Source organism: Chrysoperla carnea, chromosome 3 (genome assembly GCF_905475395.1).
Source record: "Chrysoperla carnea chromosome 3, inChrCarn1.1, whole genome shotgun sequence".
NCBI classification, from domain to species: Eukaryota; Metazoa; Arthropoda; class Insecta; order Neuroptera; family Chrysopidae; genus Chrysoperla; species Chrysoperla carnea.
Genome location: NC_058339.1, coordinates 73,824,227 through 73,850,048, shown reverse-complemented (window position 1 = coordinate 73,850,048; position 25,822 = coordinate 73,824,227). Strand labels below are relative to the sequence as shown.

Here is a 25,822-nt window from a genome sequence, read left to right as displayed (position 1 = left end):
TCTCTTCCTCCGATCTGTCTGGTTGTCTAAAACTTGTAGATTTTACGAAATGATATTCCAAACATTAAAATATGTAAAAGGTATGTACAGTTCGTACATTATAATTTGGGCTAGTGTGTCGTGAGATTTTTTGTTGCTGACATTTTCTTTTAAAAACTTTTGTCTGCAATGAAAATTTAAACTTGTCGGGTAATGTTAAGCTGAAATTAAAATATCAAGGATAGTTTGGAGTGCCTCATGCTTTTATAAGTGACTCATAGAAATAAATATTTTCTACTATTTAGTCAAATAAAAGCTTGTCCTTTAAAAAGTACATTTAATTAAATTTTACTCTAAAACTAAAAAGCGACGAGAAAATGCATTGTCATTCGATTTACGTTGCCATATTGCAAAAAAAGTAACTAGCCCGCCATCTTCGACGGTCTGCTTTATTGGATTAAGTATGACGTCACTCATACGGTATGTAAAATTTTAAATTAATCGATTAAGGATAATGCTTTAAAATTCAGTGGCAAGGTTTGACCCGAACAAACATACATACAGATATTGCAAGTTATATGTATAAAACCTTGTAAAAAAATAATAGATTGTTAGTTTTTGAATCAAATCAGGTCAATGAAATTAAGATTTTAAGAAAATAGGTACACAATATTTTTGTGAAATTTCTGAGATACTAAAAATTAATTTGAAATATTGGAAAATACCATCGTTTCCTTTTTTTTTTGTTAATATAATTTTTTCTCTTGTTTACTTTTGTAATATTTAATCAGTACATATCAATACCCCCTAGAAAATACAGTATGCTAATTTTTATCTTGTTCCTTAACACACTGCGTAGAAACAATGAAGTATCTAGAGCCGCTGAGAACAATCGGGAATAATCCTGATGTCGAATTGACGATATTACCCATAAAAATGTAAAACAAGACTTGATATCATGACAAAATTTGAAAGTGATATTAAAGTTGATTAAAATTAATTAGTTAATATAGCTGCGACCCTTCCTAGGCATCAGGTGTATTTTACTTCTAATTTTAATAAGAAAAGGAATATCCAAATTATGTCCGTCTTGCAATTTATTTTTTCGTTACGTTCTCAAATAATTAAAAATTGAAGACTGATTCTTAAAAATTATACAACGTTTTTTCTCTACATTTTACAGGTTTCCAATATAAAATTGACACTCCGTATACGTATAGTATAGGTGTTAATAAGGGTAAGTGTATTTTATATACACACTGCTCTCTTAAAAAAAAAAAAAACAACAAACATTAAATAAAAGTTGATGTTATTTCGAATAAAATAAAAATATATGATTTTCACACCATATAAAAACCACCTAGCCCCTTCACCTTAATATTAAGGAGGAGTGAGATGTAACAGAATTATATTTTCGTTTAACTTATAAAATATTCAATTTTATAAAGAAAACTCACTTTTACGTAATATGATTTGTACGGAAAAAACTTTACAAAATTTGGCGTTGGTTTCTAAAGTATGATGTCTGTGGATATAAATACTTCAATTTTCTAAGCGATATAAATCGATTCTTATAAAGTTTTATTTAAGTTGTGAAATAAAAAATTAAAATTCTGATAAATAATTAATTTTTCACAGACTTTGAATTTGGTGGAAAAATTATCAGTTGTTTGACCATATAATGGAAATTGAAGATATACTACAAACTATGAGAATTATTTTTTGATATATGTCCAAAAACGCTCCAAAATAAAATTGTGTCAAGGGGGTACACAAGATTTTAAGGGCTATATCCAAAAAAATTTCACAGACTTGTTTAATAGAACCGTTTTTTGCATTTTTGGATAAAAAGTTTCACCGCTTCGAAAGTTTTTTGTCATTTTTTCAAAGAATATCTTCTTCAAATTATTTAAAAAATTCGAAAAAATTTTTCGTTCTTGATTCGGATAACAATAAATTTTCTATTGACAGTTCTTTCATAATAGCATACGAAGACCGATTTTTATCCCAGAACGAAATCAAACTATCAAAAACTTTTTGTTTCAAGTAAAACAAAATTCTAGTGTTGTAAGTACTAAAACAAATTAAAAACGGAAAACGTATGAGAAGTGTAAAAAAAATAATTCAAAAAATGATCATGAAAAATTCGTATTTCCTCCCTCTGGTTCCCTGTTTGTATTTTATACATCTTAATTTTCTGGTTTCTTGTTTGGATATTATACCCCTTTCTGGATATGTATGGCTTTTCGGAACCCTTTTACATACAAGTATAGAGGTCCTCAAGGTCTTAATATATTAATTAATATTAATAGTCTCCAGAAAATGTATTTACAAATACTGTTATATAGGGTAACAGGTAGTGCCTAGAGTAAAATCTACCTTGAATCATTCTATAGTTTATATAGTCTATTTACTAGACGGTATTTGTATTGTAATGAGGGTATTATATTATAATGCAGGTAGGCTGCGCACTGGTTGCCGGTGTGGTTTTATTTTCAAATAACATAAAAATCAAAATTTTTGTGCGAAAAAAATTAAATAATTTCGAATTTTGTCTGTTGCTTAATATTGATATCCTTAAAGAAAATGTATATGGACCGTGGGACAGAAAGGGTGCTTTATTAACGATTATTACATACTTGAAACTTAGTGAGTGGTTTCCTTTTGGCGAATTTACCAAAAGTCTCTCTTCAACTTTTTTCTACAGTGCCGCGTTTTCAAATGAGCATGATAACGTAATATTTAAGCTGTCAGCCTGAAAAGCCCCAGAGAGGAATTTGTGGGACACTATGACCACTTGATAACATTAATAATTATTAAACAAGAAAATAGTTTGTCTGACAAAAATACTGCACCGATGAGCTTGTCTACCACCTCGAGCATGCCATACTTAAGTAGGTATTTTGTTTTTAAATATATACATGGTTCACTTTTGCTGAATTGTTATTATAATAATTATTAATTTTATCAAGTGGTCCCAGTTTCTGACAAATTCCATGGCCTTAAAAAACTCAAAATTATATAATTTTTACTTCTAGGTATTACACTTTCCCCTACAAATAAAACCCAAAATAATAAACAAGACATTTAAAATAAGTTAGAGGACAAATGAGTTTCTAAAACTTATTTAATTTCTAGAACATTACTAACTCTACAGTCTACAACATTTCGAACTAATAAACACCCATACAGTCTGTTTAGTTAGAATGTACAAACTATGTCTGTTGTCTGCACATACAGTTGTAACTTGTAGTTGTATGTAGTTTATACTTCGAATAGTTAAGTTAGAAATTCTATGTAGAAAGTAATATAGACGTACGTAGAGGTACTTTGGGTACTTGAATGGAAGTAGTTTTACAATACGATTAGTAGGTAATAGCATATAACTAAAATTAACTCACTGTTCTTAATATACAATTGAAAATATTGTAACCAGATGGTTCATACAAAGTTTCCTTAATAGTAGGCCAATATAACCGGGTATTTTTTTTCTACAATTTACTGCAGAAATTTTTTTCGTCTTGGAACATATTTAGGGGTATCCTCCGAGTGCAAATCTAAATTTACATGCGGGACGCAGGAGCGTGACCTGCAGGCGCCATCTTGGAAAACACCTTTTTTCAAATATCTCGTGAACCGGACATCGCACAACAAAAATGGTAGGGATCATTTTCATACTAAATAACATTTTCTATAACTTTTATTCGAAATTTTTTCTGTATAATGCAAAGCTTTTTATTTATATCGCTTCAAACTTTTCTTAGTATGGTTATTGCTAAATATATAGTTAACGGTTCATGGTGTATTAAAAATGGTGATAAGCAATTTGTAGAACATATAATTTCCAATAAATTTCATCCAAAACTTTTTGCCGTAATATTCGTAGTTTAAGAGCTATCAAACGCGTGGTCCGATATTGATGTGTTTGACGTCAATCGATTTGTCTTAACTTGACGGGTGCTACTGAAGATATGGCAGTCATGGAAATTCCATATGACGACCACCAGACATCATATTGTGAAAAGAATGTAGGTGTGTTCCTATGTGGCGCAATAGAGACCACACGCGTGGTCCGACTTTGATGATTCTGATTCTGATTCCGACTTTGATGGTTCTTCAGCGCTTCGGAGAGACCGATAGGAACCCGAAAAAATTGCCTCAGGCTGTATGTAGAACTTGATGACAAAACTATTAAAGACAATGTACCTGGAGTACGAATCAGAATCGAACCATAGACGACAGAATTTGATTTACTTCATAGCCAGAGCAAAATATAGCGAAAAATGTTGCCATTGATATTGTGTTGGGGTGTTACTGTACATAAGTTACAAAAACTACTTTAAATCAAGCTGTAGTTGATTTATTAAGTTCACGTATTTTTGCGAAAGGTCAAGCCTATGTAGCGTTGAGCCGGGTTAGATATCTAGATGGACTAACAGTCAGTAGTTTAGATCACCGTAAGCTACTTAATAATCTCCATGATATTAACTTCCTCAATGAAATGATAAGATTCCGAAATTGACCACCTTATAATCAAAACTAGTGTTAAATAAAAAAATAAATTTAAAAAAACCCGACTGAGTAAAAAGTGTACCAAACTTCATAAAAATGAACTCTAATTAAAAACTGAAAAGAAAAAAACAAGTCCAACAGTTTACATATCGACTTTAACAGTCGGGACCCATTATTAGAAAAACTTGAGCCGGTATAGACTTTAATGGGTCCCGACTGTTAAAGTCGCTATGTAAACTATGTTGGACTTGTTTTCTTCTTTTAAGTTTTTTTATGTAAAATATTCACAGAGGCGTCGCGAGCCAATAGGCCAGAGAAAGGAATCTGGAAGGTAGAGAATGTGAATTTGAAATTTTCGGTCCTGAAATTGTTAATTATGGCTCCTCTATTGAGATTCCGAAACTGGATCATTATAGAAAGTTTTATATTTCATAGCCACTGTGTTCCTCTATGGAATAAAACATCAGTAATAAACATCTTCTAAATTACCGAACACACGAGGTATTACCTAATAACAGAAACCATTCCCCAAATAAGTGTATTAATGTATAGGATACGATGACGGGTTTTACCACCAATACATATCTAATATATTCAGAATTTGTGGGCTGTTGTATAAAATAGGTTTGTTGATGTGTGTTGTATTATTATTATAGAATCAGAAGATTGAACAAGACGCCTTCATGTTACTAAGCACTATAGCCTTCTTCACCATTCTACACACATCGACTTGTCTCGTCTCAAACGTCGTTCTGTATATATTCAAATGTGATAGATTTGAATAATAGGTCTAGAATCAAGCATGATATTTGACAGTTCTGTCAAAATTGTTAGAAATTTGACAGCCAATTGTCAAGAACTTTTTCCTCTACGCAAATTTTCAAAGCCAGGGAGAGCCCATTCAAGGAAGAGTAATATTCAAATAAAAAGGTAATTAAGATAGTACGAGCACCAAGGCAATTTTAGGTCTAGGGTTGAAATCTTTTGTACATTATTTTCAACTTTGATGAAAAGTAAGAATAATATTTTTCGATATCTGTCTTGGTTTTCGAACTACACGGTAAGAAATGTATGGCGTAAATAATCGTCAAAAGACGATTATTTATTATTTTTAGTTATTGAGGTAGTATGAGCGCCAAGGAAAGTTGAGGCTTGAGGTTGAAATCACTTGTAATTGAAGTCATTTTCAACATTGATTGAAGTTATTTTCAACATTGAATTTTGTTAAAACTTCATGAATGTAGACGAAAAATAAGCATAACATTTTTCGTTATCTGCCTTGGTTTTCAAAATATTGAAAGCTGAATAATTTTAAAAAATTGCAATTTTCTATATTTTGAAAATTACTCTAAATATCGAAAAATTTTCTTCTTACTTTTCGACCTATAACGTCAAATTATAACATAATTCACCAGCAAAATTGAAAATATATATCTTTTTTAACTTGTGTCCCCACTACCCGTGCTCATATAGCCTTAATTAGTCGGGCACAACGGTTTGTTTTTGTTAAATGGCCAATGTTTAATATACCTACTTTTGTAATCATTGATTTATTTATATAATCACCCCCCCCCCCCCCTTAAAATTTTCAGAATTGATTTAGACTTCCAACTTCATATAAAAAAAATCAAGCTTTTTATTTAAAATTTATTTGGTGCTCGTACATCCTTAAGGTTAATAAAAATGTTAAATCTTCTTTTTATCCGACATTCAACAAAGTAGAGTGTCCGTTCTTCGACTTCTCCGAAATTGCAATGTTTAAGAAAACAGCGGGTATCGTTATTATACAAAAAAGATTTATGCATTTTTTCTCTTCTTATTCGAATTGTTCTAAGCTCTACTCTGATCAGGACGCTACTCCAGGTTAATGGTTAGAATTCCTCCCAATCATACAAAAAACATATCTTACTCCAGCAAATTTTAATTTCGATTACTCATTTTACTGTGTGCCATGTTTCCTTTGACTTTGATTTAAAAAACCGCTTTTCTAGCAAAATTGGACAAGGCAACGCGAGGACAGACACGAAGTAGAATTTAGGGGAAAAACTTGTTAGATATTAGCATGGCCTTGACAATAATTTATTTGCCATAACAGCTGAACATTATGCCTGGTCCTAGATTCATTAAATGTAGATTGTCTTGATGGTGTGAACAGATGAGGGTATATCCATCCTCCCTTGCTTGATTACTGCAGCTCTCTGGTCCCAACTTATTTCCAAACGATGTAGTATTATTAGTTAGTGATAAGGTTTAAATGTAAATAAGTGAAGCCATCATGTTGAATAACACTCTTAGAAAATAGTTACCAGAACTAATTAGTTTAGTTCACACTACATGTGAATATTATTCACTTGATAGTGTTTTGGATCGAGTATAATGTGATTCAATAAGCTTTGTACAACTCATTTCAGTTTTCAATAGTGAAACTAGTTAAACGTCAAAGCAGAGGGTAAAATCTCTATTCCATTTTTATGCTGTATAATGTATATAGTTTCACTCAAGAAAAAGGACATGTTAAACAGTTTTATTTTTAAATTGACTAAAAAATAATGTTTTTTCTTCGATTATATCGTTTAGAATTTCGAGCAATAACTGAAAAATTATTCATTCAATTATTAAACGAACATGGTTTTAGCATTCTGTTGATTAAATTATGCTTGTATAGATACACAATTTTATCGAAATAGGAAACATATAATTTTTCTTCGCATGTGATCAAAATACGGATTATTATACGGATATTAAAAAAAAGAAACTTTTGCTAATTAAAAAGACAAGCTTTTATTGTACTTAAAAGTAGAAAATAATTGTTTCACTGAGACACTCATACATGACAATTTGTAAAAGCTTCAAAAGAATCAGCCTTGATATTTTTAATTGAGTGCTTCACAAATAACTCTGTATCAGTGACTCATAGAAATAATTATATTCTACTTTTTAGTGGGTACAATAAAAGCTTGCCTTTCAAAATCATCGTATGCAGCAATACAATTTTTTATTATCATTTTTGGAAATAATTGGTTACTTGGTCATACCAAATGAATCACCCTATACATAATGAATTATATAAGAAAACGAGTCCAACATATTCTGTTCTGAAACTAGCAATACGTTATAGTCAAAGAAATAAAGCAATGAACTGCCGAGTGATTCACCAAGGTATCTACAGACTTTGCGAACCAAAGTGACGAAGGAGAAATGGCAAATATCATAGAATATCACAACAAAATGGATCCGAGGTACCTGGTTCCCAGGGCGAGAGGTATACAGTCTCATGGAGTTTTGTAGTTTTGTGAGAATATATAACATATTAAGTCGAAACCCTTTAGACGGACTAAATATGTTACATATTCCGCTAAATTTAAAGAGACGAGGTGTTTACTACTCTATCTGGACACTAGGTACATCTGGGGATATTTTTTTTGGATATTCGAGTTCATTGGGCCTAAAACTCCCGAGTTACAAAATTAGACTCATTTCTATCGATATTTAGACTCCGTTTTTTCCAGTTTTTTCCATTCTCCTTCATCACTTTTGTTCCCAAAGTTTTTAAGCTCGATCTGTCTTACTGCACACAAAATCGACAATTGACCCGTTATCACTGCTTTATTTCTTTGTCTATTATAATATATAACACAAGTTAATCTATGTATATGAGGATATTTCTTACCCCACTCTTCCCTCTATCTTCACGTTTGAGTACATTAATTTTATTTATATAATACTAATAATAGTAGTAAGGATTGCTTGTTTTGTACATACTTCTATTTGAGATGCATTGTTTAAGAGTATTGTGACAACAATAACAAAATTGTTCAGTTCGCACAAAGAACGTCAGAATATACATATAGAAAAGCAATTTCTATTTGGTACTCACAGGCATTTAACATACACAGGCTCTCACTCACAACCTCTTTATTTTCTAATTAACTTTCACAATAATTGAATATTTTCTATTGTATGTTTGAAATAATTGTTAACTTCCTTTAAGAAAGTTAATGTTTTCATCTCGAAAGTACAATTAAATTTATATATTTCGATATTATCTACAATTATTTTTTAAATTTTAAGAAAATCTGATGTAGATACGACACGTTAAGGAGGTAGTACCACTGACAGGAATGACCTAAATTAATTAGGTAGTCAAAACCGATTTTTAAGTCAAAAAATATAAAAAAATTAAATAAAGAACAATTTTAAGAAAGAAGCTTTTTTATTCTAAAGTTTTTATAAAAAATATCAAGGATAATTCGAAGTGCCTCAAGCTCGCTTTTACAAATAGTCCCATGAATGAGTGACTCATAGAAATAATTATTTTCTACGTTTTACTAAAGTAAAAGATTATCCTTTTAAAACTAGACTTTATATAATTTTTAAATTTAAAACTAAAAAAATAGGTATATTAATGGTGGAAGCGATGGAAAAATCAGGTTATGCTTACCATAAAAATACTTTGTCGTCCGATTTACATATGTTACTCGCATTCTTCTCAGTAATCCTTATATTTGATACTCATGCCATGAGAGTGCATAAAAAGAAACTAGTCCTCAATGTTAGATTTTAAGGGCGTCACTTAGCTAACGATGCGTTGCCATTAAAAAAAAAACAGTATGCAAAATTTTAGCTCAATTGTTGTAGGATAACTGCTTTAAAATTCGGTTTTAAAATTTGTACCCGAATATACATACATAGACACATACAAAGCTTCTACAGCCAGAGCTACACTATCTCCATTAATCCAAAACGTCGGAGGTCCGAAACAGAGGAGAAGGAAGTTGCCGGGGTCATTTATGACATCGGTACTTACTTATAGAATCGTTTTCTGGGCTGATGTATTGAAAACAAATGCATTCCGAAGGAAACTCGCATCAGTCAGCAGATTGAGTCCACTTAGAGTATCCAGCGGATGCCGCACAGTACCCAAGGATGCTGCATGCGGTATTACCGGGATTTTCTCTCTTGAAATATTGGCTGAAGAACGAAAATGTTTTTATCAACGAAATAAATTATTTGAAATCAACGTACAGTTCAGCTAAGATCAGAAGAGCCTGTAATGATGGCACATCGTCTAATACTATACATGAAACTTTGAGTGAATCTTGAACTTGGTGAAGTGGACTATTACTTTTAGCAGTTTCTCTCTGGGCATGGAAGCTGCAGATCATACCTCCAAAAATATAATGGAATGTCCGAATTTTAAAGTTCAGTGGACGAGAAACTTCCATCGAAGCCACATTGAAGGAATTCTGGGTCAAACTATAACCCCGGACAATTTTAAGGAAGGTAAATATGCAACCAGGAGAAGGTGAATGGATGGCTGTCAGTAACTACGCAGCAACTGGGCATACAATTCTTAATCAAAGTATTATCATCTAGATATGTTTGAATGTTGATTTTCTTTCCCACCTCTTTTAAAAGATTACAATAATTTACTTAATCTAAAAGTAACTGATCTGATTCCTATCGATGATATTCACCACGGGTTGTTTTTAGTATAGTCATTTACTAATCAATACCAAATACGTAGAAACTAATTTATTATTTTCTATATTTAATTAACCTAATAATTATTTTCGTTATATAAATAATTGTGTTTCGATTTGTATTTTAGATCGAAACATATGTCGAAATAAATTAACGACTATTGTGTGTTAGTTTATTTATTGTTTTCGATAATTATATTAGTGATTACTTTATGAAACAGGGCGAAATAGAAAATTAATAACGTTCATGTAGCAAATTTATTTTTTGAGTTAGCTGAATAATCGATTTGAACAAGTTAGAAATATTTCTTGTTTATTTGAATGCCAAAAATACGAATAAGTTTCTTTAGTTAAAGAATAACAAATATTTTTGAAAGAAATAACGTAATTTGACAAACAATGTGGAATGAGTAATCAATGGAGAATGAAAAAACTGCATAAAGCCCAGGAATCAAAAGAAGACTATTTAACATTTGGTACTTTTTCATTTTTCAGCCCGTTCGATCTTACATTTGGATTGTTTATATGTATACGAAAAAGTTCTTTGGTTAAATAAAAAAAGAACGAGAGGTGTCGTGGGATACCGGGTAAGAACTACATTCCTTTCGTATCTAGATACATTATAAATGTAGCGCTTACTTTTCATATTTACAAGAAATTTTTCTGAAAATTTAAGGTATTAATTTTAGAAGTCAAATACTTGTTAGAGTCTTTAAAGAATTTAATTTTATAACTACTTTTAGTTTTTTACCGTGTGAATTAATTGTCATATTAGTTTAAAAAAGACATACTTCTACTTTAGTAGTCAACCCAATATGTGAGTAAATAACATTACATTACATAAAAATTTCATTGTATTTACTTAAAATTATCTTTGTTTTATTTAACTTCTGATAACTTTCACAATTCAATTTTTTTAAATGATAAAACATAAAATTTTGACAAAAATACAAATTGACAATTGTAAATAGATTTTTGCATTTTCTCAAAATTGCTTGGATCGTTTGAAAAAGTTTTAGTTTCCTTTTAACTCCCAACTAGCAAACAAATATCGTGCAAGAAACGAAAGGAGATTATCTTATATTTGGTACTTTTTCATTTCTCAATGCATTATTCTGTTTGATGATTACAAATAAATTCGAATATGTCTAGAATTTTCTACTAACCTATATTCAGGTGATGGACACCCCTGTGCTACACATAATAGCGCAGCACCCTCATCCTGTGACACATGTACGGTACCAGTATGTTCAACAATCACTGGTGATACAATCCCTCGATGTTCTGTAACATAGAAAATGAATATTTATTAAAAGTTTGTTTAGATATAATGTATTTTAATTTATGTGATTATTATTTTTGATCGAGAGCCCACAATGGAGTCAAATTTCTAACATTCTCTTTAAATATCACTTATAATAAACATAAATTTGTTAACAAAGTTTTTTAAGCCCTCAAACAAGCAAAAAATATTATCTTCAGAAGTTTTTAAGCCATTTGAACTTTCGATTTTTACAGACATTCTTTCGTACGGATATTTGGCTCTTTTCGTTACAAGTCGTTAAAATTTACTTATCAAAAATAATTCTTGTTTTTGTGTTATAATTTTAGTAATAATTGTGATTATAATTAATAATTAATTATTGATTAAATTTAATAAGAGGTTTAAAATTTATTTATATTATACTTTTTATTGAAAGCATTCTTACTAGTATATAAGTACTTCTAGTCATTGTTTCACATATTGAACCGTCACTGACTTTTTTAAACACATACGGTAGGCTAGAAAACTTTCGATAAGATCGATTTCCATAACTCCAAGTCAGGACTTAAAACACATTTTTCTTTATTCACACACTTACTTTTATCAGATCTCCATAAAGGCAGAACAAGAAGAATTATAGAAATTTTGCATCATTATCAACACACGGTCACTATTATTGTAAGGTTGGAGTGGGAATACGTTCATTATATATGTAACAACACAGTTCATGTCATCATATTAACACAAATTATTTCATTCAGTTGAGTGTAAAAAACCATTATTTTAGAATAAAAACCAAATATGTGAGTGTTAATATGATTTTATTAACTTTATGATCGACATTTTTTTTAACATACTTTTCTAAAATAGCTCCTAACTCTTAACCTCCTTTCTCATTTTTTTTCCTCGTAAACTAAAATGTGATGACATATTGTAATATGTCGACGGTTTTAGCTGTGCGTTGATCGATCAATCGACTCCCATTCTTATTATACCATGCATATATGTAATATGCAAGGTATACTAAGTTTAGGCCCAAGTTTGTAAATATTGATGCTACGAACAAAATTTTGGTAGAGATGTTCATAAAATTCATTTCCGGCTGTCCATCCGTCCGCCCGTCCGTCTGTCAACTCGATAACTCAAAAACGAAAAAAAATATTAATCCGAAATTCTTACAGTATATTCAATTCTTACAGGACGTAAAAACGAGTTCGTGACGTGAGGTCGAGTTCGTAAATGAGCAATGGGTCTTGACCTACGGGTTCGTAAGACCCATCTTATAAACCGTTAGAGATAGAACAAAAGTTTATGCGTAAAAAATGTTATTTTTGAAAAAATAAACAACTTTTGTTTGAAACATTTTTTCGTAAACATCACTGTTTACCCGTGTGGGTGCAAATTAGGGGTAAATTGTATAGTATGTACTATATAAATTGCATATGTATGTGCAATGTGATATAGTAATCAACGCTCTTTATGAATGGTATTTCAACAATTAACTCAGTCAATTGTTTGTTTTCACTTGTAGATATAGATAAATTAAAAATTATGATAATAAATTAGAAACAATTTGGAGTAAAATCACTTATTTTAGATCTTTATGACGTTAAATTTGATTAAATATGTGACGCCATCAAGTACAAATAATTTTTTATATTTACTTTGAATAAAAACGTTCTTCACTGGCTCCAAGGCTTACAATGTGAGCTACGTGAATTGTAGTTATTGTATGTTTCTTGGAAAATGTTTGGTGTATTCATATTTTCCAAGACAATTAAATTTGATTATTTTCAGAGATTTTTCTTTTAATACACAGAACGAGTACCTAAAACAAATTTAAATAATAGTATATGAATAAACAAAAAAAATTATATTTTCTTTAATTTTTCCTCTCATTATTTAAATACATAGAACATTCTAGGTTCATTTATAAAACATATAAAATAAACCCACCATGTACGTACGTCCAACTCTCTAATAAAAAAAAATTGAGTGTACTGAATAATAGAAAAAGACGGGACAAACTGTTACTTATAAAGTGGGCTAATAAGTAACTACGAAACACATAGAGCATTTGATTTCAAAAATTTTTCATATTTTTAGTCTCGCCAAGTTAAAAATAATGTGTACTCTTTGGTTGTCATGTAGAATAAAAAAATATCTCTTTACTTTAATGGGTTCCGAACTGACAACCTTCCGCATGATAAGCGGGTACTTCAATCACCACATGATCTGATCGTTGAGATGACTGTTAAATTTTTCAAGATAATATTATTAGAAATTGTTAAAAGTTGAAATATTTCTGAAGGTTTAGATTAAGATTAAGGGTTGAAATTATTTGTATCTTATTTTAAACTCTAAATAATTAAACAAAATGTTCAATTTTCAATATTTTAAAATAACTCCAGATATAGAAAAATTTTATTCGTACTTTTCGTCTTATATTGTCAAGTTATAACATAATTCGCCATCAAAATTGAAAAATGATAATTAAATTTGTGCCCTCACTACCGTGCTTATACATCCTTAATTAGTTGGACAAAACGGTTTTTTGTTTTGTTTTCAATAATTTATTAAGGTTTTAATTTTAACAAATTTAAATAGCTGTCTTTAATTTCCACTGACTAGTTTTGGAGAAATCTATGAAAACATATCAGCTATCGGCCGTTTTAAAACCAATAAATCTACCGTTTTAAAACCAAATAAAACCAATGTTAAATATGCCTACTTTTGATTTATTATTATATTGATTTATCATTAATTTTTTTACGAGTAAATAATATTAAAACAAGCTTTTTATTTAAAATTGCCTTGGCGCTTATACATCCTTAACTGGTAAAAGTTTTAAGTACAGTTATCGATACAATTTTTTGAAATATCGATTGATATTTCCCATTTAGTCTGATGTGAAACCGTGCTTTTTGGCACTTTATAAACTTATAATTCAACTAAAAAAAATTCAATTAATTTTTTTTTTCTTAAATTTAAACTTTTATATCTCATTTAAATCTCATGAATGGATGTTCACCAGCAAAAAATATTGGACAACGTTTTTGCTGCAGCAGGGAATTTTCGATCTAAATTGGAGTTATTTTTTACACATTCAATATTAATGAAATTTGACTCATTTTAAAGCCAACCTATATAAATTTAATGATATTTTCAAATTATATTTTCATCTTTCAGTGTTGGATGAAGGTTTATTAAAGTAATTAATAATAATTTTTTATAATAAGCTTGTCGTCACTCAATGTTTTTACCAAACCAAATGAATTACAGGGTGAATCCCACCAATTACAATTGTCAAGAGCTTTTATTTAAGCCTCTTTAAAACGTTGAGCCATGTTAGATTGGTGAGACACACTTAAACCATAGGGCTCGTTGTGATACCGAAACAAGGTTGGCCCGGCCACTACTCCATGAACCATTTGGAGCTGTTAAAGAAAAGCAGGAGTGCTTTGACATCAACGGACTTCAGGTCGGATAGATCGTCAAAGAAAAAGTGAGTCCACCTCCTCGTGGCAAAAGCTGGGCCGTAAACATGTCATAGGATCCTTAAACTTTACCCTGTACTTACAAACCGCTTTGAGTTTGATAAATTTAATGAAAAAAATTACCTTTCTAACAGCAAATATCAAACACAAATATTTAATTATATTAAGAAAAACATTAACATTAAATACTAATAAATCAAGTACGAACTTTCGTCTTCAATATAACAAAAATTCTTACTTAATTGCACTAACAAACACAATCAACGTAAATTGAATGATACGGTCAATTGAGAGCAGCAACAATAATAACATGTAGCCATAAGAGCCGATAGATTGTGGCTTACAAAATAGACACGGGCGAGGTAAATCAAGTGACCTGTTTGTGATGGAGTGGTTATCTAGCTACAACAACTTTTAATACAAAAAAAAGAGTTGAGTTTTCTGACTTTTTTCCGGAAATTTGGTATAGATACTCCACTGTGCACTAAATGTACTGAGTCATGTACGAAGTCAGCCATGATTTTATGCGTATTTATGTTAGTAAGAGAGGTCACCCTGTACACAGACATGCATTTATTATTATGACGTGTTTTGAGTGTAAAGCAATGAACGCAAGCATGTATATACAAACACAAGTTCCAAGTTCCATGAACATAGACTCCAACATCCGCTTTGTGTTCCACTCTTCAACCCATCATGACTAGTGTTTTATATAGCTCTGTATATATATACGTGTGTGTGTGGGTATATGTAAGCTATACGTATAGGTAATAGGCGAATGAACTTTATAGCTCTGTAGCATGTAGTTGTAAGCTTTAGTATACACATAAAATTATATAATATGACTGAGTAGGTACTGATTTTATGTGTTTGTTATTTATAAAATATAAAAAATTTTATTATAAAATTGTGGTTAAGTGGGAGTTTGATTCGTAAATAATATAAATAGGTTCGATACTACAGTCTCAATTGTGTTAACAAACACGGGTAAAATAGAAATACATTTATTATCTTAGTTGAATATTTGCAGCCCCGTGCGCAGGAATTATCCAAGGGTGAGGTTTTGTTCGCCATGCTGGGCCATAAAGTCAATAAAAACAAGAAATTTTTTTTTCGAGTAAGACATCATTTAATTAGGTTAAGGTTAAGGTAAGGTTAAGTTAATTCTGCAAGGTACAGAACAAAAATGTTCCAAAACTCTGTGTGCATCAAGGTTGAAAAGGAGCGTTCATTCGTCGCTGTTGTCACAGGCAAAACTCTCAGAACCTCTTTTTTGCATATACCCAGTACTTTGAGTGAATTTTTGGCACTCCGTCGTCCTCAATACGTTTTCGCCAAAATAGAACTTCGTCGAGTTGGATGTCATGGGAGCCATCATACATAATTTAATATTCTAGTTTAAAAAGTCGAGCATAACTTTTCATTTTATTGAGAAAGAGACAAACTAAATTTGATAAAATATTACACTCTGTATATTCGAGCGTTGAGTCTGGTATATCGCGAGCCTTGGCTTCCGCACTTCTATGTCGTTTTCACCACAAATATCGCTCATGGTTTTGAAAAGGTTCCTCACTCTTTTCCAACGATTCCTCTTTTTTCGATCAAAAGATCCAATTTTAATTATTTAGCCTTGCTAAGATCCAATTTTTCTGTTTGAAGTACTCGACTCAAAGAGAAATTACAAAAATTTACCGAGCTCAAAATGGATATTGACTAGTCAAAAAAATGCGTTTCATAAATGGATGCATTTTACAGTACTATATTATTCAAACTTAATGTGGTCAGATTCTCATTGCGAAGGGTTTCACCCAAAACCCCCAAAACCTCTCCCTTACGCAAGGGCCTGAATATTTGTTATCAATGTTAAAAAATTATATTAATTTTTAAGTTAATATATTTTATGTTAATAAAATCATCAATCATATTTATATCGAGTAACGTATCTACAGATGCATTTTATAGTTTACAGCAAAAACATGTTGCAAATAATCCATTATCACTTAAACCCTTTTAAATAATTTGGAAATTATATTTTTAAAGAAAGCCAATAAGCGGTTACAACATAAAAAAAATAATTAAAGAAATGTCAATTCAGTTTATTAAATGGTTATTGAAAAACCGCCAATATTCATATATTTATTCTTTCGTGGAAACTTTGAAAGCTTCGATCATTTGTGTTAGTGCAGGCGTGAGATGGAGTTAAGTGAGCAAAATATGATGACCGCATTTTGTCAATTGATTCTTGTTCAGAAAAGCTTTTATATTCTGAATGTTGCTAGAATCAATATTGGGTCAATTTTTGTATATTCCCCCGCTCCCCAGAAACAGTTAAATGTCAATTTTTGGAGCCAAGAAAAGGTATCTCAGATTTTTTGCAAAAAAATCAAAAAGGTGCAATAGACAGGTTTTTTGAAAAAAAAAATACTTTTATAAAAAACAAATAAAGTGTTTTAAAGTCAATTCCGTACTACAAATTTATGAGAAAGAAAAGACGGTTTAGCAGTATAAACTTATTCAAAATGTAGCTTTTAATGGTATATTTTTGCAAAAAAAAAATTTGGCGCAAAATAATATAAGCTTTTCGGACAATTTGCGAAATTGCAAAGTTAGGTGCTTTGGAAAAGTCGTGCGCGATCGATAATGAAGCATGCTAAGACAATTTTGAAGAAACAAAGCGTTTTCTTCGTTAAGAGCTACCCTTAACCTCTGCATGATTTTTAATCTCGTAGATACATTATGACACTGTGAAAATACTTCAGTGTTTCTTGATGACTTGGTGAAGTTTTCTGAGACTTTTCTCATTCAGTTCAATAAAATTCAAATGACAAAAGAGGGGTTTAAGAAAAATGGAAATGTACGCTACCATGCCTTTTTTGTGCGAAATGGAATCCTAAAAATAAATATGATGAAATAATTAATGAATATGATGTAACAAGATTTTCATTTAATTAGATTTCAACATAATTTTCAGATCTTTTTTTATATGTATGCATTTTGTAGCTTTTCATTTCTTTTTCGCGAAAATTTCGAATTATTTTTTATGCATCAATTTTTTTCGAAGGTATTCATGAAACAGATAATATTTGGTTATGTTAAAGTATACTTGAAATAAAATTGTATTTCAAGAAATTCTATTTAAAAAATATAATTAAATAAACACAAGAGACACACATTTCGCTAAAAAAAATGATATTTAGATTGTAGCGCAAACACCGTCAGTAGCAAAATTTATTTATATATGTTCGGTTAGGTTAGACCTCCCCAGGACAGCCACTTAAATCATAGGGTCCGTTGTGATACCGTAAAGGGTTGGCCCATGCCCAGCGACTACTTCTTTATTCATATTACAAACTTTCTGTATTTAAGTTAAAAATAAATATGTAATAAAATAACATTAAGAAAAAATTATAGTCACAATTAGAAAAATAAAATAAAAATATCACTCGGGGTGTTATAAGTTTGACCGCTATGTGTGTGTGCCTGTGAGTTTGTCTGTCTGTAGCAGCGTAGCGCCTAAACGGATGAAACGATTGTAATTTTATTGGTTTCATTTGATAGGTAATTTAACGGAGAGTGTTCTTAGCTATATATCATTTAGCTTTATCTTTTTCTAGCTTAGAGTTTTGTACCCGAAAAAATAAAAATTTGGTGATGATCTTCAAAATTGATTCAGTTTGGAAGGCATGACATATAATTTTTACATATAAATAATTACTATGGAAATGGATGGTCAAGTAAAAATGGCTCTTTCGAAAAGTGAAATGGTAAAATAATTAGGTAACTCAAAAACAATAATTCAAAAGAACAAAGTCGACTCAATTATTTCAATTTCAATTAAAATGTTTCCAAAAATTTGTCCCAAAAAATGATAGCTCTCCAAGTATCCTTTTCATCTCATCTGATGTCCTTGACCATCACTTTGATATTGATTAAAGAAGGAGTGTTATAAGTTTAAAGTGTTTTTCTGTGCATGTGTGTGTTTCTCAGTGGCATCGTAGCCCCTAAACGGTCGAACTGACTTCATTGAGAACATTTCATAGCTAAGTTTCCAAAAATCGATTTACAAAAAAACAAAACATTTGTTGATTGTTTTTTAAATTTTGTAAATTTCACTTGTTAAATTTAAATATTAAAGTTTAGTAAAGCCAGAATATTAATATTTTTATATTATTTTTAAAGACCCATCCAACGATGCTCTTATACAATGAAAAACATAAATGATTTATTTTGCTTTCTGCGTTAGATTCTATATTGATTCTACTTGGAACATCGTGTATATTATTATTGTTTAATAATATAATTGAATTAATTAATTTATTATACTCACATTATAGTTGTGTAAAATAATATATTTAGATCTGTAATGTTAGTAAGGTATTATAAACTTTATGCGATTACTTGATTCTAAACTTTGTATTGTTCTAATTCTAGTGCTCATTAATATTCTATGAAATGTAATGGGCTAATAGGAATGATTCGCATGAATTTTAACAATTTTATGGAAATTAACCTATTTCTATTCTTGTAATCTTTTTACTCAAACTCATAAATTACTTTTCACCAAACAATTCGTTTCTCATCATTGATATCACAATGTGAAGTGGATTTCCAGGGGATAAATTACATTTCGCGACATTTTCACGGATTTGAGAATTTGTACGCATTCATAGATCCTGCAAATCGAGCTAGAAGTTTGAAAATTTATCTAAAGCTTCTAACCCATGTATATCAATAACTCATGTGTTCAAAAACATAAAAAGACAAAAATCTCATTTCAAAGGAAAATATTAAGCAATAAAGGGTATCTTATGAGAGGAAAATACGACCATACTGACGGAGATCTTAGTAGCTAACGAGTTTTGTTTTTATTGGTTTAGCATTAATTTAATAGCAAACAAAATACACAAGACAGCATCTGAAAATATCATAAATGTTTTACACACATATAATACACGAAGACATATCTTTTAATATCCTTATTTATAAAAAAAAAATAAAAAACAATAAAAAAAATAAATATTTTACAAAACATTTACTACTAACATAAAAGATATTAAAATATTAAAAAAAAAAAAAACTATAATTTAAATTTGAAAATAATTAAAAATCTTAAAATACAATCAAAATATAATTTTAATTACTCAAACATAAAATATATAATAAAAAATGAAGAAGAAAATTTTGTAAATAAAGGCTTTACTCCTTTTTTTATATTCATATTCTCTACCTTCAGTTTCATAATATTTTAATATATTTTAATCCTATACTGTTTTATGAATAGTATGATGCCGTATACAAAAAAACGTGTATCATTAATAGTTTTGGGAGCAGTGCAAATACAAATTAACCGAAATCATGAAGAGTGATCTGATTTTAGGAAGAAATATAACAAGGTAAATGGCGCGGTGTATGTTATGGCTCTGAGCCCCTTTCATTAAGGGAATCTAGGATGTTACTCAAATTTGCTCATAACCTTGACAATGAATTTATAATCGTCTTCAATTTCCCTTTTAAAGATTTTTAATACGTTAGAGGCAATTAAATGAAGAGTTTTTACAATTTCCTTGATATTTTAATTTTGTTCGACGCATTCTTCATGCAAAGAAAAAAACAATTCTAGGTATAAAACGTAAAAGAGGGTAACATTAAATGAGTTATCTATGACAAATCAATACGTGCTGCAATTCATTTATAAGGAATAATTCATCTAAAGTATATTTAAGAAATTTTTTAAAATTATTACTAAGTAATAGTTATGTTTTTAAATAAAACAACAGCTTGTGATTGGTTATGACGTGTTGATATCCGTTGAGGCTAGGAGCAAATCGAAACTAAACAAATTCATATTTTTTGGCTTGTTTCCATGTAAAATTATGTTATAATATAGAAAAAAAGAAGTGGAGAAATAAACCATTTAACATCTTGCAAAAGCGATATGTTGACGTCACTGACATTTGAATTTACAGTAAATCATTTTCAATTGTATGTAACCTTTGGAAAAAATAAAATTAAAAATATGAAACTTCTCTATTATTTGGAAAATATGAAGGGCAATTTTGGAAATTCTTCTTTTTTTTTTTAGAATGGAAATTAATAAACGTGTAAATATGAACTTTTTGGAATGAATTAAAATAATTCGATTTTGAAAGCCTGGGTCACATCTAAATCACGAATGTTGTGATCTATTTTCACATTTTTCTCTCTATACTATAAAAAATATAATAAAGCAAAGTAAATTTAATGAGTTGATATGTTTTGACATTAATTATTAAAAAAAAAAAAAAAAAAATCAGAAAATTATGGAGAAAATTTATTAAAATATTCATTAATATTATCAACGTTGTGATTAATTTTTGATTAATTAATTTTATTTTTTTCATAAAACAAATATTATATTTTTTTTAATAACAGCATCCGACCTTAAGTTCACACTCCCGCTAGGCTAATATTTTAACTATGTAACTCGACTTCCTTGTACAAAATAAAGAAAGTATAAATATAATTCGAAAAATATTTTTTGAGCCTTTCTGAAATCATTTTATGTGTGTGTGTGTGTGTGTGTGTGTGTTTGTCTGTCTGTCGGTCGCATCGCGGAGCGCCTAAACGAACGAACAGATTTTGATTTTTTTTTCGTTTGAAAGGTAATTTAATGGATAAAGTTGTCAGCTATGTTTCCTGTGCTAGTTTAGGGGTTCTGTACTCGAAAAAACTAGAAGATAGGCGATGATCTTCAAAATCGGTTCATTTTGGAGAAGGTTCTAAGGAAAGAGGTAATTTAATCGAAAGTGTTCGTAGATATGTTTCAAGTGCTAGTTTAGGATTTCGTACCCGAAAATTTTTTCGGAGGATTTTTAAATTTTGTAAATTTTACTTGTTTAATTTGAATTTTAGAATACGCCATTTTTATTATTTGTGGTTCTAGGGCAAAAATTTACTCTGTAAAAATTTCGGCTGCTAATTATTACTGTTTTTTATATGTTAATTGCTGACAGGCGTGCTCACGGACAATGGGCTATTAATAATAGGGTTTGGCTAACTTTTGGGAACTGAAGTCCAAAACTGATTAGACGCAAAATAGCGCGTCGTTTTTATTGTTGAACAAGATTTTCATACAACCTCTGATCAGATTGGTGGTTTAACTTCATCAAATGTGACACCCCTTAAACATATTCTGGTCAGTAAAGTCAAATAAACGTACATGGAAGTCCTTGTGGTGTTTATGTTAGACTTTTTCCGGGACAACAGGAATATTGATGAATTTATTAGATGAGCAATTTAGGTGAGAGCAGGTGTTTTTTTACACGTAATTTGAATATGGAATGAAAAATTATTATATAACTGCATTGCACCAAAAATTTTATTTCAATATTATTTGAATAAAATTCTCATCTGACCACCAAATACAGATTGTAGTTGAATGTGTTTGCATAATGCACACACATGTGGGCATGTGTTATGCCACACATATGCAAAACACTGTGTGTTTGGTTTTGGAAAGTATTTCTCTATGCCTGATTGACAAAATATTTATCACTGATGTACCGCATGACTCAGACTAACCGTTTAGCTACTGGATTAAAAATTCGCTAAAATATGTCCCTTTTACTCAGAAAACAGCGGTACTGTCCTTATTTTTACAAAATCCAAAACCTTTGCACAAATACTTTGGCTTGAAAGTTCATAACCTTCTTGACGTTTCTACTGTTTTCTGTTTATCATTTAGAAAATCTTTGACATTGGCTGACGTACACAAGTGTTCAATCATTTCTTCCTTTCTGGATTTACTTTTTTAGAAAACTCACTCTGATAGCATAATTTTCTGCATCTACTTGCGTGATAAAAGTGGTTCCAAGTATTAATCTTTGTATGGTTTTTAGCCTTCTTTATTACTTACGGTTTGATCCTATTTTAAGGTACTATCGATGAAAGTAACTATTTTCTACCGTATTCTTGCTTTCCCAGAAACCTGTTTGGATTTGTGAAAGTATTTAAACTTATAACATCGAAAACGGATAATATCCTAATAATGATAAAATGAGAATCTTACTTTTTCTCGTAAGTTGATACTAAATATTTCTTGGGATACCTTCCAGAACCTTCCAGAACCTTTCAAACAGAAGCTAACGCACTTGACAAAGTTTGCGCATCACGGTTCGATTCATAGGAGAAGCGTTCCTTATGGATAACTAAATGGACCAGTTAAGGAAGGTAAATGAGGCAATTGGTCTGGCTAAGAAAGAAGTATTGGCGCTTCTGAAAAACCGCTAACTATAGAAGATTTTTCGAGAAATGGAATGTGAATACTTGAACATTTTGTATAAATTATTCTATTTTTATCTATTGAATTTACAGTTTTCAACTCGCTCAACTTGAAGTTGTATTGATATATATTTTATTTTTTAGAATAATATTTATTGAGGGTTTTTATTATGCTACAATAAATTTTCATTGATTATCAGATTAATTTATTATTTAAAAACGATTTTGAATATTTTATCATGTGTTTTTTTTACCACAAAATAGACCACTTAATACCAAATTTTACACAGGATTTAAAAAAAAAATACTTTTCACAAAATATTTTAATAAATCGACATTGAATATACTGTATATATTATAAATGCGAAAGTAGGCATGTTTGTTTGTTTGTTTCACTTTCACGCTAAAACTAGCCAATTGTTATTAATGGAACTGTACAGCAATATTACTTCAGAATCACTACTCTTACTTCAAAATAAAATGTTTATAAAATGCTAATGTTCATAAAATCACATAATTCGTCCATTTCCCTTTGTCCGTGAGTCTGACTCTCTGTCCGTATATACATACGTCTGTCAACACGATAACTTAAAAACGAAAAGACATATAATGCTGAAATTTTTATAGCGTGCTCAGGAAGTAAAAAGTGAGTTTGAATTCGTAAATGAGCAACATAGATCAATCGGGTCTTGGGTCTGTAAGCAATGTCGGATTAAATATTAATTAATTAATTAGCTGATTTTTTAACACCTATAATTACACCTTAATTTTGTTATAGCATCAATACATGGTATAAAAATAGAAATAAAAAGTTAAAGTAAACTTTACTTTGTATTTATTATAAGCATCGATTGAAGATCGTATGCTCGCTTACGCCATCAACAATTTGCTGATTGATTTTTTTTACATTTGATTGTAGGGGGGCCCTCAGAAAAGCTAGAGGCTCTAGGCCTGGACCCAATCAGGACCATGCATTAATCTAACCCTGTCTGTAAACGGATAGTTTACAATAAAAATAGTTTAAATATAAAAATTGCTGCTTATTAAAAATTTAACAACTTTTGTTTGAAACAAATTAGGACAAAACTTTGGTACCCATTTTCTTCAAACCTGTAAAAGATATGGAGTTGAAAATTTACAAGTAGTTTCAGCTATTTGTCGTGTAAAAAATTCTCAAAAAAGAAAAAAACTAAAAAAATTTTGAAATTTTCGAAAACGAAATAATTTTATTGGTTTTTTAAACTTTACTTACTTACAACAAATTAATGTAAGAGCTGACGTTCAACACTTCCTATACAGGGTATATCAACAAGTCACTCATTAAACCATTTGTTTTCACTTGTTTTTTGTATTATCAATATTACTAAGCGTTAAAAACTTGGGACAAGATTTAATATACCTCATATATAGGGTATAAAAACGAAACGACACAATAGTGCTCTTCTGGTCTTGTCTTGCGATAACACTATATAAAATGACAGATTGATTCAGTCATATCATGTGATCTTGATTTAAATGCGAACTTTTTATTTAAGGTAGTACTAGCGCTACGGCAAGTTTAGACTTGTGGTTAATTATTTATACCTTATTTTCAACTTTGATGATGCATTTTTTTATAACTTCTTAAATGTAGACAAAAAATAAGAATAAAATTTTTCGATATATGCCTTGGTTTTCGAAATACCGAAAGCTAAATATTCTTACTTTTCGTCTTATATTGTCAAGTTATAACATATAACATAATTCATCATCAAATTTGAAAATATATATTTTTTTCAATTTGTACCCTGCTCAAATATCTTTAATTATTCGGGCACAACGGGTTTTTTTCAATAATTTATTAAAGTTTTTACTTTAATTTAAACATTTTTTTAATTTCCATCGACTATTTTTTGAGTAATCTATGAAAACATATCATTCATCTACCGTTTTCCCCCACATAAGATCACTGTTAAATATGCCTACTTTTGAAGTCATTTAGTTATTTAAGGATGTATGAGCATGACAACAATGTTTGATTTAAAAACTCAAAATTTGTTTGTAGGTAGTCTTTTACTCAAAGAATATGTGGTTCAAATTTCAGCTTAGGTATCCGTGCAAATTTTTAAGAAAAAAGTATATAAAAATAAATTGGCTCTTATGGAGGAACCTCAAAAATCGACATATTTTGGAAGTTTTTGATAATTTTCATTGGTTTCAAAAATTTTTAATAGAAAGTAAACATATTAGCAATGAATTAGAAAAGAAAAAAACTAAGTGTCACCGTCCATATAAGGGATGTAAGAGCAGGGTAGATTAAGGGCTGAAATTATTTTTATCTTATTTTCAACTTTGATGATGAATTTTATTATAACTTCATGAATGTAGACGAAAAATAAGAATAAAATTTTTCGATATGTGTCTTGGTTTTCGAAATATCGAAAGCTAAATAATTAAACAAAATTTTCAATTTTCGTTATTTTGAAAATTAAGCCAGATATCGAAAAATTTTATTCTTACTTTTCGTCTTATATCGTCAAGTAATTATATAAATTTATCATCAAAATTGAAAATATCTATTTTTAAATTTGTGCCCCCACTACCATGCTCATACATCCTTAATTAATCCGGCAAGCCTCCCTAAAATTTGCAAAATTGATTTTGACTTAAGGCTAAATAATACACTCCGATTTTGATACCTCCCTAAATAATAGGCACGTCATATTATAACCCAAAACCTCAAAACATATATATTTTATATATAGGTCATATCTTCATACACCCAATACCAACCAGTTTAAAAACCAAGTTGACCAACATATAACTCACATCTGTTTTAAAATGTAGCA

At 29.8% G+C, this 25,822-nt stretch overlaps 1 protein-coding gene across 1 annotated transcript in view; it reads right to left on the bottom strand.

Moving 5' to 3' along the window:
• LOC123295199 (Down syndrome cell adhesion molecule-like protein Dscam2) overlaps positions 1-25,822 on the bottom strand; it is a 193,479-nt gene that overhangs the window by 68,936 nt on the left and 98,721 nt on the right. Inside the window, 1 exon segment of the mRNA XM_044876449.1 lies at positions 11,141-11,258. Within this exon segment, the coding sequence (XP_044732384.1) occupies positions 11,141-11,258 (118 nt within the window).